Source organism: Mytilus californianus, unplaced genomic scaffold (assembly GCF_021869535.1).
Source record: "Mytilus californianus isolate M0D057914Y unplaced genomic scaffold, xbMytCali1.0.p SCAF_3, whole genome shotgun sequence".
Taxonomy (NCBI): domain Eukaryota; kingdom Metazoa; phylum Mollusca; class Bivalvia; order Mytilida; family Mytilidae; genus Mytilus; species Mytilus californianus.
Window position 1 is genome coordinate 79,946,559 of NW_026262679.1, and position 16,049 is coordinate 79,962,607.

The following is a 16,049-nucleotide window of genomic DNA, read 5'->3' on the forward strand; positions in this document are numbered from 1 at the left end:
ATGAAACTTATACACAATGCTTATTACCACAAAACACAGATCAAGTTTGAATTTTGGTGACGTCACTTAAACCGTTCTAGAGTTATGCCCTTTTATAAATGGAAAAAATGCAAAATTTTTATTTTCTTCTAAATATCAAGTACTTTTTAAAATTGGAGTTATCTTCCTTTGTCCATGATTATAGTTGAATCAACAACAATCAATGCTTTATACTATGCAATGTTTAATTTTGACTTCCAATGATAAAACACAGATCAAGTTGAATTTGGATAGTGTCACTTTAACCATTATTGAGTTATGCCCCTTTATAAATCGAAAGATTGCAAAATTTTTAGTTTCCATTCTGTATTTCAAGTTTGCCCCAACCAAACATTATGAAACCTATACACAATATTCATTACCACAAAACTAAGATCAAGTACAAATTTTTTGTTTCCGTTTTCTAACTTTAGTTTGCCTCAACCAAATGTTATGAAACTTATACACAATGCTTATTACTACATAATACAGATTAAGTACGAAATTTGGTGGCAACACTTTTACCTTTCTTGAGTTATGTCCCTTTATAAACATAAAAATTGCTGAATTTTTTAGTTTGTCTCAACCAAGTGTTATAAAACTTATACACAAACGTTCTAGAGTTATGCGTGTTTACAAATAGAAAAAATGCTGCAATTTTAGTTTCTGTTCTCTACTTAAGTTAGCCTCAACCAAATGTTATGAGACTTTCACACAATGTCTATTACCACACAACTCAGATCAAGTGCAAATTTGGGTAGCGTCTCTTTTACCGTTCTTCAGTTATGTCCATTTATAAATATATGATATGCAAGCGGGGGCATCATCTGTGTCCACATGTGGACACTATCCACATTTATGTTAAAAATACTTTAGTTGTACACGGTGTGTGGATTTGTGATATAAAAAAGTTCAATACAAATGAACAGTTATGAACAAAGGATTTTAAAGTCTCTAATTTGCCTAAATGTGTTCAATTGCTAAGTACGAAAAACGAAAGCAGTCCTCACCCTTCAGTGCTCACAAGCCCTTTTCTCTAGTTCTTTGGCAATTTATCTGGACCCATTGTTAAACAAAACTTAACGTGTGGTTGCCGATGATCTCAGTAGATGATTGGCTAAGTTAAAAAAAAAAAGCATCTTGAAAAGTTGATTTTACGTTCAGATTTATTGATAATGTCTTAATGTTTTAATAACCTTCATTTCAGCGAGTATTTTAATCTCGTATATCCCAGTCTTGCATCCAAACCCTACAGACTGAAATTTTCATATCTTCTCTCAATTATAAAATGGTTAACTAAAGATGTAAATCTGTCACCTGATGCTGATAAAGGGTCAGATAATAATACTTAACAAACAGATGTTTAAAACAAAAAAACTGAGTTTGTAATAACAGTAGAGATGATAATACACAATGTGTCCAGTTTCTGATATTACCATTCCTGTTCTGGAACAATGAAATTAATTGAAATTTTGATTATTTTAACATTTTAAAAACTACTCATGGAAATTAAATATTAAAAAGGATGAAGGAAAGTTTGTGATGTTATATTTCCCTACACATTAAAAAAAAAAATTGTGAAATTTTTAGTTGTCTTCTTATAATTTTTAATTTGTATTACATGTTTACACTTGTAATTAACTAAATATTCACATTTGTATTAACTATTAATTCATCCATACAACAATTACCACCTATTATCAAGAGAACTAAACATCTGGTATTCATCAACTAACAAACTAATAATTGGAGTGACAAATTTATTTGAAAATTTTGTGTTTTCTAAGTGTTGTTGGTGATAAGCTGATTTTCCATCCAACATCATTTTGATGCAAATTCTTGGGCATAGTTGTAGGACTGTATCCCAGTAAATTTGATACTACTTAAATTGACGCTTCACAATTATTACTATATGTCTACAAAGCTTTGGATATTGGCTCACTGCCTATTCTTATACCGGATTTGTAAATATAAAACTTTTTTTTTCATTTTTAATGCAATGATGTTTTTCGTTACTTTGATCACCTTTCTTTACAGAAGGAAAACATTAAAGTTTAATATATTCCTATGTGTATATATTAATATGTTTTTCACTAGTTAATGAAGCAATGAATTCTTCACGTCTAATTTTTTTACAGGTTGATTGCTATATCTTCAACGCGATTATTAACAACTTATTCAATATGCCTTTAAAAAAATAATTCTTTTAGAGTGTTACATCCTGGATCTTTGAAAAGTACTTTTCGCAATAAATCTACCGTCAACACCTGGTTCTTAAGCCGGATTAAAAAAAAATCTGTTTATCATCTGTTGGTTTCATATTTGTAGACATTCTAGAAATTGAATTTAGGTAATATTTTGAAATTCATAATCCTATCTTAAATGAAGAGGAAAATTCATACGATACCAGTTTTGATACGATGCTCCTTTTTACGAATTGGTTGATTGTGCTAAGTTCAGCCTCATTAACAACGAAGAATCAACAAACAGATAATGCAATTACAAACTGCAATTGTGCTATCTAATAGAGTGCCGCCATTGATTATTAAAACTATTCTCCAAGATTTCAAAAGGTTTTAAATACTTTTGAAACTTTATACAAAACCCGTTCTTATTAAACTACTTGATTTTCTAATGAATCGAATGACCCAATTTATAGGTGAAATGGCATAACCTCTTTCACAATAATTGAAAAATAGCTACAGTTATCAAAAAGAAAAGAAAAAAAACTAAATACAATACATAGTGCTTAAAATTTCAAAAAGGCGCCTTTATATTCATCTTTGCATAAAAGTCACATGAGCAGATGGAGATGTACAGTACATGCCAATGTGACAGCAACAAAAAACTCAAGGACATCTGTATCTGTATAATATGTAAAGGGCTAAATCACCCAAATCTAGACAAAAATATGCTATCAACATCTCATTCCCAAAAGGACATTTACATTTAGATACAAACGAAAGACATTCCCTGACAAGGCTATTAAGCAGTTACAGACCCTTGAACATGTGTCAGAGTTTAATATATACTTTTATCTCTATCTTAATCTTCTCCCCCCTTTTCATGGATGTAAAATAGAGAACTAGAGAACTAAAATGATTGGTTTGCTGTACATATGCTTAAATGCTTTGAATTTATTACTCCTTCTTATCAAGTTGATGGACAGTTTAATTTAATTTTCATCTATATGAAACAAATTTTTGAATTCTACTTTATCACTCTCACTCATTAAATAAATACTCGATTTAGTTAAATGGTTATGCATTTATATATGTTATTGCGTCAAGTCAACAGATAGTTCTTTTTAAATTTTATATCCGGGAAACGTACTTAGGTATATATCTCATTATGCCATTTAGACCAATTATAGGAAATTTTAAGAACAAATTAAATACAAGAAGTTTTCCTTTTTGTACAAGTAAAAGACATCACTTTTCAATCTTTTAGTTAACAGTATTCGAAATGGAGTCACGCGGACTTGACTTAGACTAGATGGTAAATTCGATACGTTGTTCTGTTCTATTCGTATTGTCATTCAGTATATTCTGTACTGTTTTGATTTTAGTTTGTAGTCAATTACGATCTGGGAAATGTGTTCAGTAGACTTTTGAAACAGTAACTGCCGAAATGACATTTGATGACAACAAACGACTGAACTAAAAACTACTATTGTTTACCACTATATTTTTGTATAATGTATTTGCTTCTTACATTCAATTCCTGCCGAAGGTCAGTGTTTCTCTCCGGGCAACTCTGGTTTCCTCCACCAATAAGACTGGCCACCACGATATAGCCAAGAGTGCTGAAAGAAGGGGCGTTAAACACCAACAATCGATCAATCAACCAATCTTACGTTAAACAAGAAACCTAATAAATTTCGTTTCATATAAGAAATTAGTTAACGCTCAGCAATAATTATTTGGGTTCTTCTGTAAAATTTCTCACAACAGCCAACAGAAGCGTTATCATATTTAGTGAAAACGTATGTTAAGTTACTATTTCTGTTAAACATTTAATAATATACACCTGTTAATAATTTCTGATTTTTATCTTGATAATAATTTTGTTCATCTTGGATATAACGTATATGTCAAGTATATGGTATTTACCTCTTTTTTTATAAGATTTGTTATGCTCACTGTATACTGTTATGCATCACAGTTTATAGCTAAACTTCATACACATATACAGAATCAATGAATCACCATTTGATAGATCATTCAATGTGTAGGTTTTTCGACGACTTGTTCTTTGTAAAATTTATCAACGTTAGCTTATCCTCACTGATCGAATTAGCGAAAGATTGTCTGAAATGGGTCAAAGTTCTGAAGTTTTCCATTTCTTAATGACAAAGCTACAGATTGTTCTTTTCTTTTTTTTTTTAAAAGTTAACTTTTTATACTATTTCTCCTTGAAAATAAACTCCACGTGAATGCACAATCCTTCATTACCATTAAGAACAAATAAATAAGTAAAACATACAATAAAAACAAACTACATACGCATGCAGTACTGAATTGAAGCTACATGAAAATGAAATTGTCACATTTGCACCGATGGAACCGGTATTCCCATTGGTAATTATTGTGCACCCTCCTGGTTAACTTTTTTGTACTAATATAAAGCAGAATTCATACAAAATGAAAAACACCTTGCAAAGTTTTTATTTCACTTTAATAAATATTGATGTCACTCAATAACCAACATTGAGTGAGTAATTGCATCTCACATATCCTAGTGAACTGGAGATTAAGGATACTACCAAATTAGATGTTCCGCTCCATATCTTGATCTTTTCTTCGATGTTGACACAGCTTCAAGTTAGAATTTATGAAAAACAGGATGATTTCAACTTTCAAATTGTTAACTTCTCATTTCCAAGCAGAGGCATACCAACTCCATTGTATGGCGTTTACATATCTCAATTAAATCTTTACACTCGTGCATGTTAATGATATGCGGGTTTCATTAGCAGGGGTATACTCCATACGCAAAACCTGAATCACAAGGAAGAACGACTGAAATCGATACTACATAAGTTAGAAAGTAAAAAGAACAAAAATACTGATCTCAAAGGAAAATTCAAAACGGAAATTCCTTTATCAAATGGCAAAATCAAAAGATCAAACACATCAAACGAATGGAAAATAACTGTCATATTCCTGACTTGGTACAGGCATTTCCTTATGTAGAAAACGGTGGATAAAACTTGGTTTAATAGCTAGCTAAACCTCTCACTTGTATGACAGTCGCATATAATTCCATTATATTGACATAAATGTGTGAGCAAAACAAACAGACATAATATGTAAAAATGTAAAAAACTGGAGTACAGCCGTCAACATTGTAATATAATCTTAATCACTATAAAAACAAATAACTATTTGAAAAAAAGAATAACAAAATGGCACATAGACACTCTATAGACAAAGTACAAAAATGAAAGACAAGAATACAAAATTGACCATAGCACGATAACACAATGGCGGGATGTACAAGTACCGAGCCACGCCAAAAGTATATTACCAAAAATGGACTAAACAGTAAAGGTTACAAATGTACAAGGACAAATGAAAAGAACACTATAACACGTAATTAAGATGATAAACAACATCAGTACCGAGAATCTATACTTCAAGACTTAAGAATGACAAATACTAGTGTAAGAGGTGGAAAAGTAAAATCATATTTCAATTAGGCTTGGAATATTTTAGTTTCCACGATTGCATAGAAAGGGTTTTTCCACATTTGCAGAAAAACCAGGATCGACTGCTTATATAATATATGGTAGCAATGTTGGAAAATAGCTTCGTACAACATTTGCCATACATAGCAATAAAACGCTGAGTGTAAGGTCATTTTTTAACGAGGGGCATTTATCAAATTTACAATTAAGCAACAGTAGTTTACCAATGTTCAAATATCTCATACAGACAGTTTATCGATACCAAACCCAGCAATATAACAATGTTAGTTATGTTACTTGCCTCTGGCTATCCAGTAGATTGACAGAAAATCTAGTTTTTCACTTTTGGTAACACTTCTGAAGTACCATAAAACACATCTATAATTGATCTTAATGTCCTGCAATGTAAATGCTGTTGGAGTATATGTATAATTTCCAAATTAAATGTAAATCCTCATTTGCTTATCGTTCTGTTTATTGAGTGTGATTTCCCAACAAAAATAATACTTGTGTCTTATTCTGCGCTGCTGGAATGTTGACGAAAAGGTTTGTTCTCAACCGAACACCCCCCCCCCCCCTCCCCAAAAAAAAAATCCTATGTTATGACAAATTACATTTTTTTTTTATGAATATCAAATGATGGAAATTTCCTATTATATACCGTGCACCGAATCGTGTCGTTTGTACTGAATTCGGTATTATACGTTAATGAAGCAATAAGTCATCTTTAATCAAAACTACAAATTAAGGTTAAATAGAGCGATCTTTTGTTAGAAATCAAAACTATCACAGTAGTCAGCACTTTATAATATCATGGATATGTAGATTTTAAGTAAACCTGCATACTGTTTATTACCATTTACTCGAAATACTAAGATTTTTACTACACCCCAGTCATAAATAAACTTAGCCGTTTTTGGCACAACTTTTCGATACTTGGATTTTAGTGCTCTTCAACCTCTATTTGATTTAACTTTTCATCTGTTATGATTCGAGCGGCACTGGTGAGTCATCTGTAGACGAAACACTCATCTGGCGTACCGTATTATAAGCCTGATATCACATGGGAAACTTAATACAAAAAAATATGTATATTGTTATTCTAAGTAATTAAATTGTTTTCATTGTAAAAAAAAAGTGTGAAGTATGAACTTGAACTGATGGGCCTTTGATATCTCCACTGTAATGTTGCAGTAATGGAATAATGTTCGCTCTCTAAGACATAACTACGCGATGAAAACAATTAAACGTTAAATGAAATAGACAGTTAAAGAGAAAACAAGAATCTTTATGCGTAAATATTCTATGTGATTAATAGTACATGTACATTTATTCCCTTTTGTATAATTTCTTTTGAATATAAATGTAAGTATATGAATTTAATAATTTAGGAAATCTATTTTGATAGTGGGGTATAATCAACCAATTACTTAACCAGGGTGTCACCCAAAACCTACAAGGAAGTTATTAAGGGTGCATGCATTAACTTGGTGCTGCATGGGATTTTCCCGACGTTGCAGTTTATAAATAAATAAGTATAAATTTGGCTGCATTATAAATTTTCTTGTATTTCAAAATAGTGTTAAAACGGTCCAAACGGTGCTACATAAAACGTGAATATGTGGTAAGTAATGTTTGGTTTTTAAATTGAAAATAATAGTATTAAAATTATTACTACTACTTTTTCTTTTTTAAGTAGATTTATACGGAACCCTTTTAGGGCCAAGTTAATTTACTTTTTCTAATTTGATATAACAAATTATTAATTTGATATAACAGATTATCAATTTGATATAACAAATTATCAATCTCATATAACAAATTATTAATTTGATATAACAGATTATCAATTTTATATAACAAATTAATAAGTTGATATAACAAATTAATAAGTTGATATAACATTTTTTTAATTTGATATAACAGATTATCAATTAGATATAACAAATTATCAATTGGATATAACAGATTGTGAATTTCTCTACCAATAGTATGATTTAATCATTATAATGATTGATTGGAAGATTGCGCATTTTTATATTGATTGATTGTTTATCTGATGTCCAGTAACAAATATCTCATTGAATGCATATTCAAACTCTATTAACAGGTTTAATGTTTCTGAAACCCTCCTTCTCCCCTTTTATCATTTATTTGAGGCAGTTTTGAGGACTAGTTTTCTCTTTAGTACATGGGACCTGATGTCTAAGACCGAACGAATATTATAGAGAAAAAGAATTAATTTATATTGCACATTTTCAAGTCAGAACGAAATGAATAGTTCTATTGAGATATTGGTGTTTCTAGGAACATAGGAACACGCAAGGATAAATAATTTATCAACATTTAGGTAAACACAACCACAATACTAAATTTATTAGATTTCTACCGCTCGAAACGATCCAGAAACAACAAGGGCAATCGCATAAACAATTTGAAGATTCCCGTAAAATTATCGAACTGTCTTGGATTGAACGACTTCAAACAGCATATCCCCTGGGTCTAAATGACAATATACTTGGACAAGGGAACATATCTACAACTTCTATTGATATCATGAATATTATGGATTAAAGACAACGAAATAATAGGTCTCGTATCAAACGTATCAATCGAAATCAACGAATTAAACATCGTATAAATTATACACTTGGTAATCTCCTATCTATATTTAAAAACAATGGTAGACATCAATTATTATGTAAACTGGGTCAAACACCAATTAGTAAATTACATGATATTTTCAAGGAGTGTGACACCATCTCTTTCTTCAGCCCGCTGTATGAATATTCGCGTATAATTACAGCTTTTTGCCACCATAGGCTGTTCCCGCGTATCGACAAACCTGAAGATCATAAACGTCATTTTCTAAAAATTAAATATATAAGCAGAGGTATTGATTTTATCAACTTATCTAGTATATTTAATGACTACCGTTCAAAACTTCATACCTCCCTATTTTGATAACACAGAACCACCTATTATTTTATACACATACAAAAAACCCAGCAGAAGTTTAATTTTTAATTATACGCCGGTAACATCAGACGTCAATGTAGAAAATAATGCTCCTTTAACTGAAACTGTGAATCGTCGAAGTTTAGATATGTTCCCTATGGCCATGTTATTACGGGTGACTTCAAAATCGTCCAGGACAGAGAGGTTAAACACTTTATGAAAAAAGGACCAAAATATCGTCCTCCATCTAAAATAGATTGGAAACAGTGTCGTCAGGTCACCAAAGATGCTCTTTCCTCGTTTTGTAAAAATTGGTGTAAACGGGAAAAATCTGACAAAACATCTCTTGATTCTTATCTAAATAAATGTATGAATGTGGTAGATAATAGAAAATCACATTTTGAAAATAATTTAGAAGTAAATAATAGAGTACATAATACGCCTATTTCCAGAATAAGAAATAAACTTCAAGAACTTTCAAAGCGGTTTGCGTTTGTACCGGCCAACAAAGCAGCCAACAATGTGGTGGTGGTATGCCGTAAATACTACACGGACGACACGGACATTCTTAAGAATGAAATAGTAAATTCATCTACATTCAAGTCCATGCACCCCACAGAGAGTCATATAGTTAACAAACATATCATAACCACATCACAGCTTAAGGCTTCTGCTGAACATTTGAAGGTTCCTACTATGTATTGGTTACCTAAACTACACAAAAAAACAGTAAAATATCGTTTCATCTCGGCCTCTAGTAAGTGTTCTACAACTAATCTTTCAGTGCTTTAAACAAGTTCCTTAACTTCTATCAAAGAGCTTATCATAAACTAGTGTAATAAAATATATGAAAATAGTGCAATTAACTATTTTTGGAGTGTAAAAAATTCTTTGGATGTTTTAGATAAATTACGTGCTTTTGATGGTCCTATTGATTCTGTTGACAGTTTTGACTTTTCTACTCTTTACACTACACTTCCCCGCAATCTTATCAAACAAAAATTTGACTATTTAATTAAATGGTCGTTTGGTAAATCTGAATGCAAATATATAAAGCCTTCTTCTCTAATGAGAAAGGTAAATGTGCTAGATATACTTACTGGAGGTGTGATGAGATGATTGAAGCTGTTCATTTTCTCCTTGATAATATTTATGTACGTTTCGGCAGCAAAGTTTATCGACAGGTTGTAGGTATTCCTATGGGCACTTATTGCACCCCTTTAATAGCAGACTGGTTTTTTGTACTGTAATGAATCACAGTTTATGACCAAACTCAGTAAAGACCCGTCTAAATTGCATTTTATTGATAAATTCAACAACACTTACCGTTATCTTGATGATATTTTTTCGTTAAATAATCAAGAATTTTCTCAATATACTACCGAAATTTACACAAAGGAACTTTATTTAAATAAATCAAATCTAAACGGTAACAACTGTCCTTTCCTAGATTTAGATATTTCGGTTTTACACGGGAAACTCCACACTAAAATTTACGACAAAAGGGACGATTTTTCGTTCCCTATTGTTAATTTTTCCTTTTGGGATGGTGATGTTCCTTTGGCACCATCTTACGGTGTTTATATTTCACAACTCGTTCGCTATGCCCGTGTCTCTTGTGACGTTTTTGATTTTAACGAACGTAATCTATGTATTACTGGTAAATTATTAAGCCAGGGATTTCGTTACCACAAATTACTTAAAACCTTTACTCAATTCTTCCACAGATATAAAGATCTGGTTTTGAAGTTTGGTTGTACCTGTAGAAAACTTCTTTCAAATGGGATTGCACACCTCATTTTTACGGCAATATTGTTTACCGTGCCCGGAAATTTAGAAACGATACTGGTAAACTTGTCGATCCTTTCAATGAAATTATTCTAAAAGGTTACCAATTCAACACTGTAATTAGATCATTAAATATTGTTTTTATTGGTACTAATATTGATTTTGTTATCAGTAAATTAAAAGCAAACTAAATATTATTGTTACATACATATACACATTCATGGATCTACAATCTGTCGATACCTGTATCTTGGCATTGCACAAGGTCATGTTTTTCTCTGACTGTTAATGACGTGTTTACACTAAATCCATTGGATTTTGGATGTGTACGGATTGATAATTTAGTCTTAGATGCATGATTTTTTTTATTAGTTGTTAGTGGCTTTGAACTAGTTGTCAGAAACTGCGAGTACTCTCAGATCTGTACCTAGTGTCTTAATTTTTGTTGTTTCGATGTACAAGTACCCGGCCACGTCCACTTGTATTTGTAGTATTTGTATTTTTATCCATCTGATGAGTTAAGCCTCTTTCAACTGATTTTTATAGTTCGTTCTTATGTTGTACTGTTACACCACTGTCCCAGGTTAGGGGGAGGGTTGGGATCCCGCTAACATGTTTAACCCCGCCACATTCTGTATGTATGTGACTGTCCTAAGTCAGGAGCCTGTAATTCAGTGGTTGTCGTTTGTTTATGTGTTACATATTTGTTTTTCGTTCATTTTTTGTACATAAATTAGGCCGTTAGTTTTCTCGTTTGAATTGTTTTACATTGTCATTTCGGGGCCTTTTATAGCTGACTGTGTCGTCCCGTGATGCTCGGATATATACGTCTGGAGTTTTTATTTCCGTTGAACAAATCACACGTGTATAATCTTAATAACTGTGTATTTGCTTCGCATCACGGTGCGGAGCTATTAGTTTCAGTCGACATACACGCCATCTTGAAATAATTACTTATCACATATAGAATCTGATTGGTTGCTTTATGATGCGGTTGAGATACAGCAACAGCTATTGGCTTAAATGAGATAAAGAATTACGGAATTTTCTCGTCTCAGGATAAGACATCAAATGTCGGAAAATTAACTATGTGTATTTCAGTTCCGATCAACTGTCATTAATTCATGTTCTTTTTATAATGCATATATTGCACACTGAAATTCAATATTAAAATATCAATTAGTAATACGTGTTTATTTGCTTTGTTAATTTTGCAATATGCACGATTTGTTTTGCTAAACAATGTTCCTATACAATGTTTACAAAAATGCATTATCTGTATTTTATAACTTCTGCCAATCTAGGCACACCTACAGAGAGGCACACCTCCAGAGTCGTGTCGATTTTTAACTTTTTTAATTTTCAACAAGTAAAGTGAACAAAATTTTAAAAGCATGGGTGTATAACGCACAAAATCAATATTTAAAAATACCACATTTCCAATGCTAAACCAACAACCACATGCACATATATTACCTTAAATTAAGATAGAGCGAAGCAGTCCACAGCTTTCTAGAAAGCTCAAACTTGTTATAGATTTAGGATCGCATATCAAGAGCAATGCAAAAATATTCAGGTCTCTATCTCTGAATAGTTTTAGCATTTCACTTATATATCCTTTATGTCAAATAAAAAAGGGGAAAACCACAATCCATTCATAAGTAATTTGATATATCAAATTATCATAATTTTTTATATCAAATTGATAATCTGTTATATCAAATTAATAATTTGTTATATCAGATTGATAATTTGTTATATCAAATTGATAATCTGTTATATCAAATTGATAATCTGTTATATCAAGTTAGTAATTTGTTATATCAAATTGGAAAAAGTAAATTAGCATGGCCCTAAAAGGCTTCCGTAGATTTATAAATAATCCGAAGATTTGTTGTTCTGAAAATAAGAAAGCAAAAGAAAAAAACAAATACTTAAACAAAAGAAAATGAATAAACAAAACTAAAGTCAAATACAAAACACAAACAAACAAAAAATAAAAAATAATCAGATATACATGGTGTATATATGTAAAGGTATATACTGATTTTAAGTTTCAATTAAACCTTCCATGAATATACAATATCTCTTGATTGTTGACTTTGTTTCTTTTCCAATTGTCTGGTTTGTCAACCTTAGCTTTCGACTTTTTGAGCGTTGCTAATGAGGTCAAATCCAGTCCATGTCAATATGAATGTAGCACTTTTTAAGAATTGAATGCTTCTTTTTGTAATTTTAAAACATTTAAGTCTCTGAAGGATTTGCTTCTTTTTTACGTGTTGTCAACTTTGCAATGTTGAGAATACATAATAATAAGCAAATTCGTCAGTGACCAAAATTACAAAATATCATTTAAAAATAACACAAGATAAAAAAAGTGATATTTTGAATAGAGAAAATTACAAAATATTTTCCAAGTTTCAAATAAAAGATGTTTCTTCTTTCAGAGAAATTAGCTGAATGACTGCAAGTCCAAGTTCATGCAATAATCTGATCTTAATGTCCCTCCCAATAACTGGCTAATCCACTTCGTTATTTGACCATAGCATACTTTGGCCTCAGGCGGGAGATAAAGTTTCTACACTCATGATGTACAATAATGCCCTAGACCCCAGATGGCTAATCCCCAGATAAAATTACTAAACAGTAGATATTACTTAATCCTCAATGATTATCTGAACTTGCAGACAAAAATGTTTTTATTTCAAATAAATTTATTTTTGACAGCCAAGGTTCCTCAAGATGATGTTCAACAAACCTATAGGAAGGCCGAGCTAAGTTTGCTGTTACTATAAAACTCAAGTTGAGCAAAATGTCATTTATTCAAAATTTATCATTAATTGAGAATGACATATTAACAATATCAATAGTAGCAAATAAATGACAATGACATTAAAAAGCTAAGGTGGGGTTTAAAAAATGTCAAAAATCCCCAAAGGGGATCCCCACAGGAGAACTCCCTGTCCAGAACTAGGGAAGACAGTATATAAAGCTAAGGAAAATAAGCCATTACTGACCACTTAAATGCAGAGCAAGCCATGTTGAACTCTACTGTCCATATAGACGAAAATACATGTGAAAATAAAAACAAATTGTTAATAATAGTCATGTAAAAATGTTCACTAAAAATTCGAGAACATAGAAAAAACGAGCAAAATATATTTATTTCACAAAACACCATGTATTGGACATGTTGAATGAAAAACAAATGTAGAGCAAGCCATGTTGACCTCTACCCAAATATACTAAAATGTACAATGGACTGCAGACCAAACCATGTTGACCTCTACTAGTAAGTCCAGCATGTTCGACAAAATAAAAATAAATGAGTTTATCAGTTCATGCAGTTACAGATTCAAAAATTGAGGTGGAATGTACACAGGAGAAGGATTTAGCCATGGAGCTATCCGATGAACTTTTTGAGAAAAAAAAAAAACGAGACAACAGGTCAAAAATTACATTGGTCTTTCCAGGAATATGCTTAGCTCGAAAATGAATATTGAATTTTAAAGCAGCTAGTACCAATCTCCGGACCAATTTCATAATATTCTTTTCTTTAGAAGATGTTTTATTTATAATTGCACCAACCGCTGCATTATTGGTTAAAAACTAAATTTTATGGTTGGCTAAAAATGAACCCCAAATATCAATTGCCAAAACAATTGGAAAAAGTTCTTTTATTGTAATGGGTTAATTTCTTATCTCCATTCACCTGCAAACCATTTACTGCCAAAAACAGCAGCAAATCCACCATTTGTCCCAGCAGCATCTGAATAAAGTTTCGCAACATCTTAGGAAATCCATTTGTCATATAAAAACATGATTTGACATTAAAATCTTTAATAAATAAATCCCATAATTTAAGATATAGTCTTGCTTCAGAATTTAACTTTATTCTATAATGTGGAGATGTATGGCCTATAGTCAAATCAAATAATCTGCGTAAGAACGCTCTACCTGGAACAATGACCCCACAGGCAAAATTCAAAAGACTCAATAATGACTGAAACTCTCTTAAAGTAACACTACGTTTACATTTGTATTTATTGAGTAATAGTGAATTTTTTTGAATATTTTCATCAGGTAAACGAGCAACCATCTGTACGGAATCAATTTCAATCCCATATATTACAAGACAGGTTGTTGGGAGTTCTGTTTTTTTTCCATTTTATGGGAACCCCCACTTTCTCAGCAAGGCTCATAAAAGTGTGCAATGCTGTCAAACAATTATTAGTACCAAACTTTCCTACAAAGAAAAAATCATCAAGTAAGTGAGATACCCCATGAATGTGAAATTTCTCATTTAAAATCCATTGAAGTGCCAATGAAAAAGCTTCAAATAACTGACAGGACGAGGATGCCCCCATTGGTAGAGATGCGTCATAATAATATTTACTATCCCACTGAAATCCTAATAAATGATGATCCTTTTCTGAAATAGGAATTAAGTGAAATGAGTCTTTAATGTCACTTTTAGCCATTAGACACCGTGAACCATACAACTGGACTTATTCTATAACTGTCTCAATATTTTGGTATTGCACTGCTGAAATTCTGGAGAAATACCAGAATTAACTGAATTTCCTTGAGGGTAGGACAAATCATGAATTAATCTAAATGAATTTGGCTCTTTCTTTGGAACTAACCCTAAAGGGGAACAGACAAAATTAGGGAAAGGTGCATCTTTGAAGGGACCTTTAATACTTCCCAACTTTAATTCTTTTTAAATTCTTGATTGTACTGCAACTGGATTTTTCTCTGGCGCTATTATGATTTCGAGGAAAATTTAATTCAGATCTTGAAAAAGAAGAATTTATTGAAAACCCATGTGTAAAACCATGTATCAATTTCTCTTTCAACTGTTGATTGTAACCCGATAAATATTTATTCAATTCATGAACTTTTACCGGAGAAGGAAGGTTTGGCAGAGGTTGCTCGTTTAACTTGGTCCTATGTACAAGTGAGGGTACAATGTTTATTGCTGCAATGGACACACTGGTGTTTAAGTTTACAGCTTTTTTTAGGTACACTCCCCTGACTTACAGAAGTCCCAACAATAGCCGATGGGGAACTGAAATTGTTGTTGGAGGTATTCATAAAGGAGCTCCTTTCCTGAGACGTAACACTGTTAGACCGTTTAGTCAGAGATACAGACCTCCATAACTCGTCATTTATGGTATCCCATCTCAAATGTAGAATTTTTCTAACCCTTCTAAATTTCTCATCATATGTTTTAGCTGCTTGAAACCCCAATGATTTACATAGGGGAATAGTGTAATAGTATGAATAGTATAACCATACTTTATCAAGGCCAAAGCAGAATTCAAAGAATTTCCTAAATAAATGGACATAAATATGTCAAAAGCATTCATCCACTGATGAATTTATTGGAGCTCCCTTTTGCTTTTCCTATTTGAAATAGTGATGTTAAAATTTTCAAACAAAGTTGAGGAATCTTCCTCAATATTAGACGGCAGCAAAAAGGCAAAGTTCACATAATTGTCTGCCCAAACATCATCTTTTAGCTTACAACTAACATGAAAATCTATTGGTATAGAATGTTTTGACATACGACATGCATAGGGAGTGTCTACAT

The 16,049-nt window shown here is 31.7% G+C and overlaps 1 protein-coding gene across 1 annotated transcript in view; it reads left to right on the forward strand.

The window, feature by feature from the left end:
- The first annotated feature begins 7,209 nt into the window (after positions 1–7,209).
- Positions 7,210–16,049, forward strand: part of LOC127735154 (peroxidasin homolog) — a 30,694-nt gene continuing 21,854 nt past the window's right edge. The window contains exon 1 of the mRNA XM_052245251.1: positions 7,210–7,331. Within this exon, the coding sequence (XP_052101211.1) occupies positions 7,327–7,331 (5 nt within the window). The 5' untranslated portion in view covers positions 7,210–7,326. The remainder of the gene's footprint in view (positions 7,332–16,049) is intronic.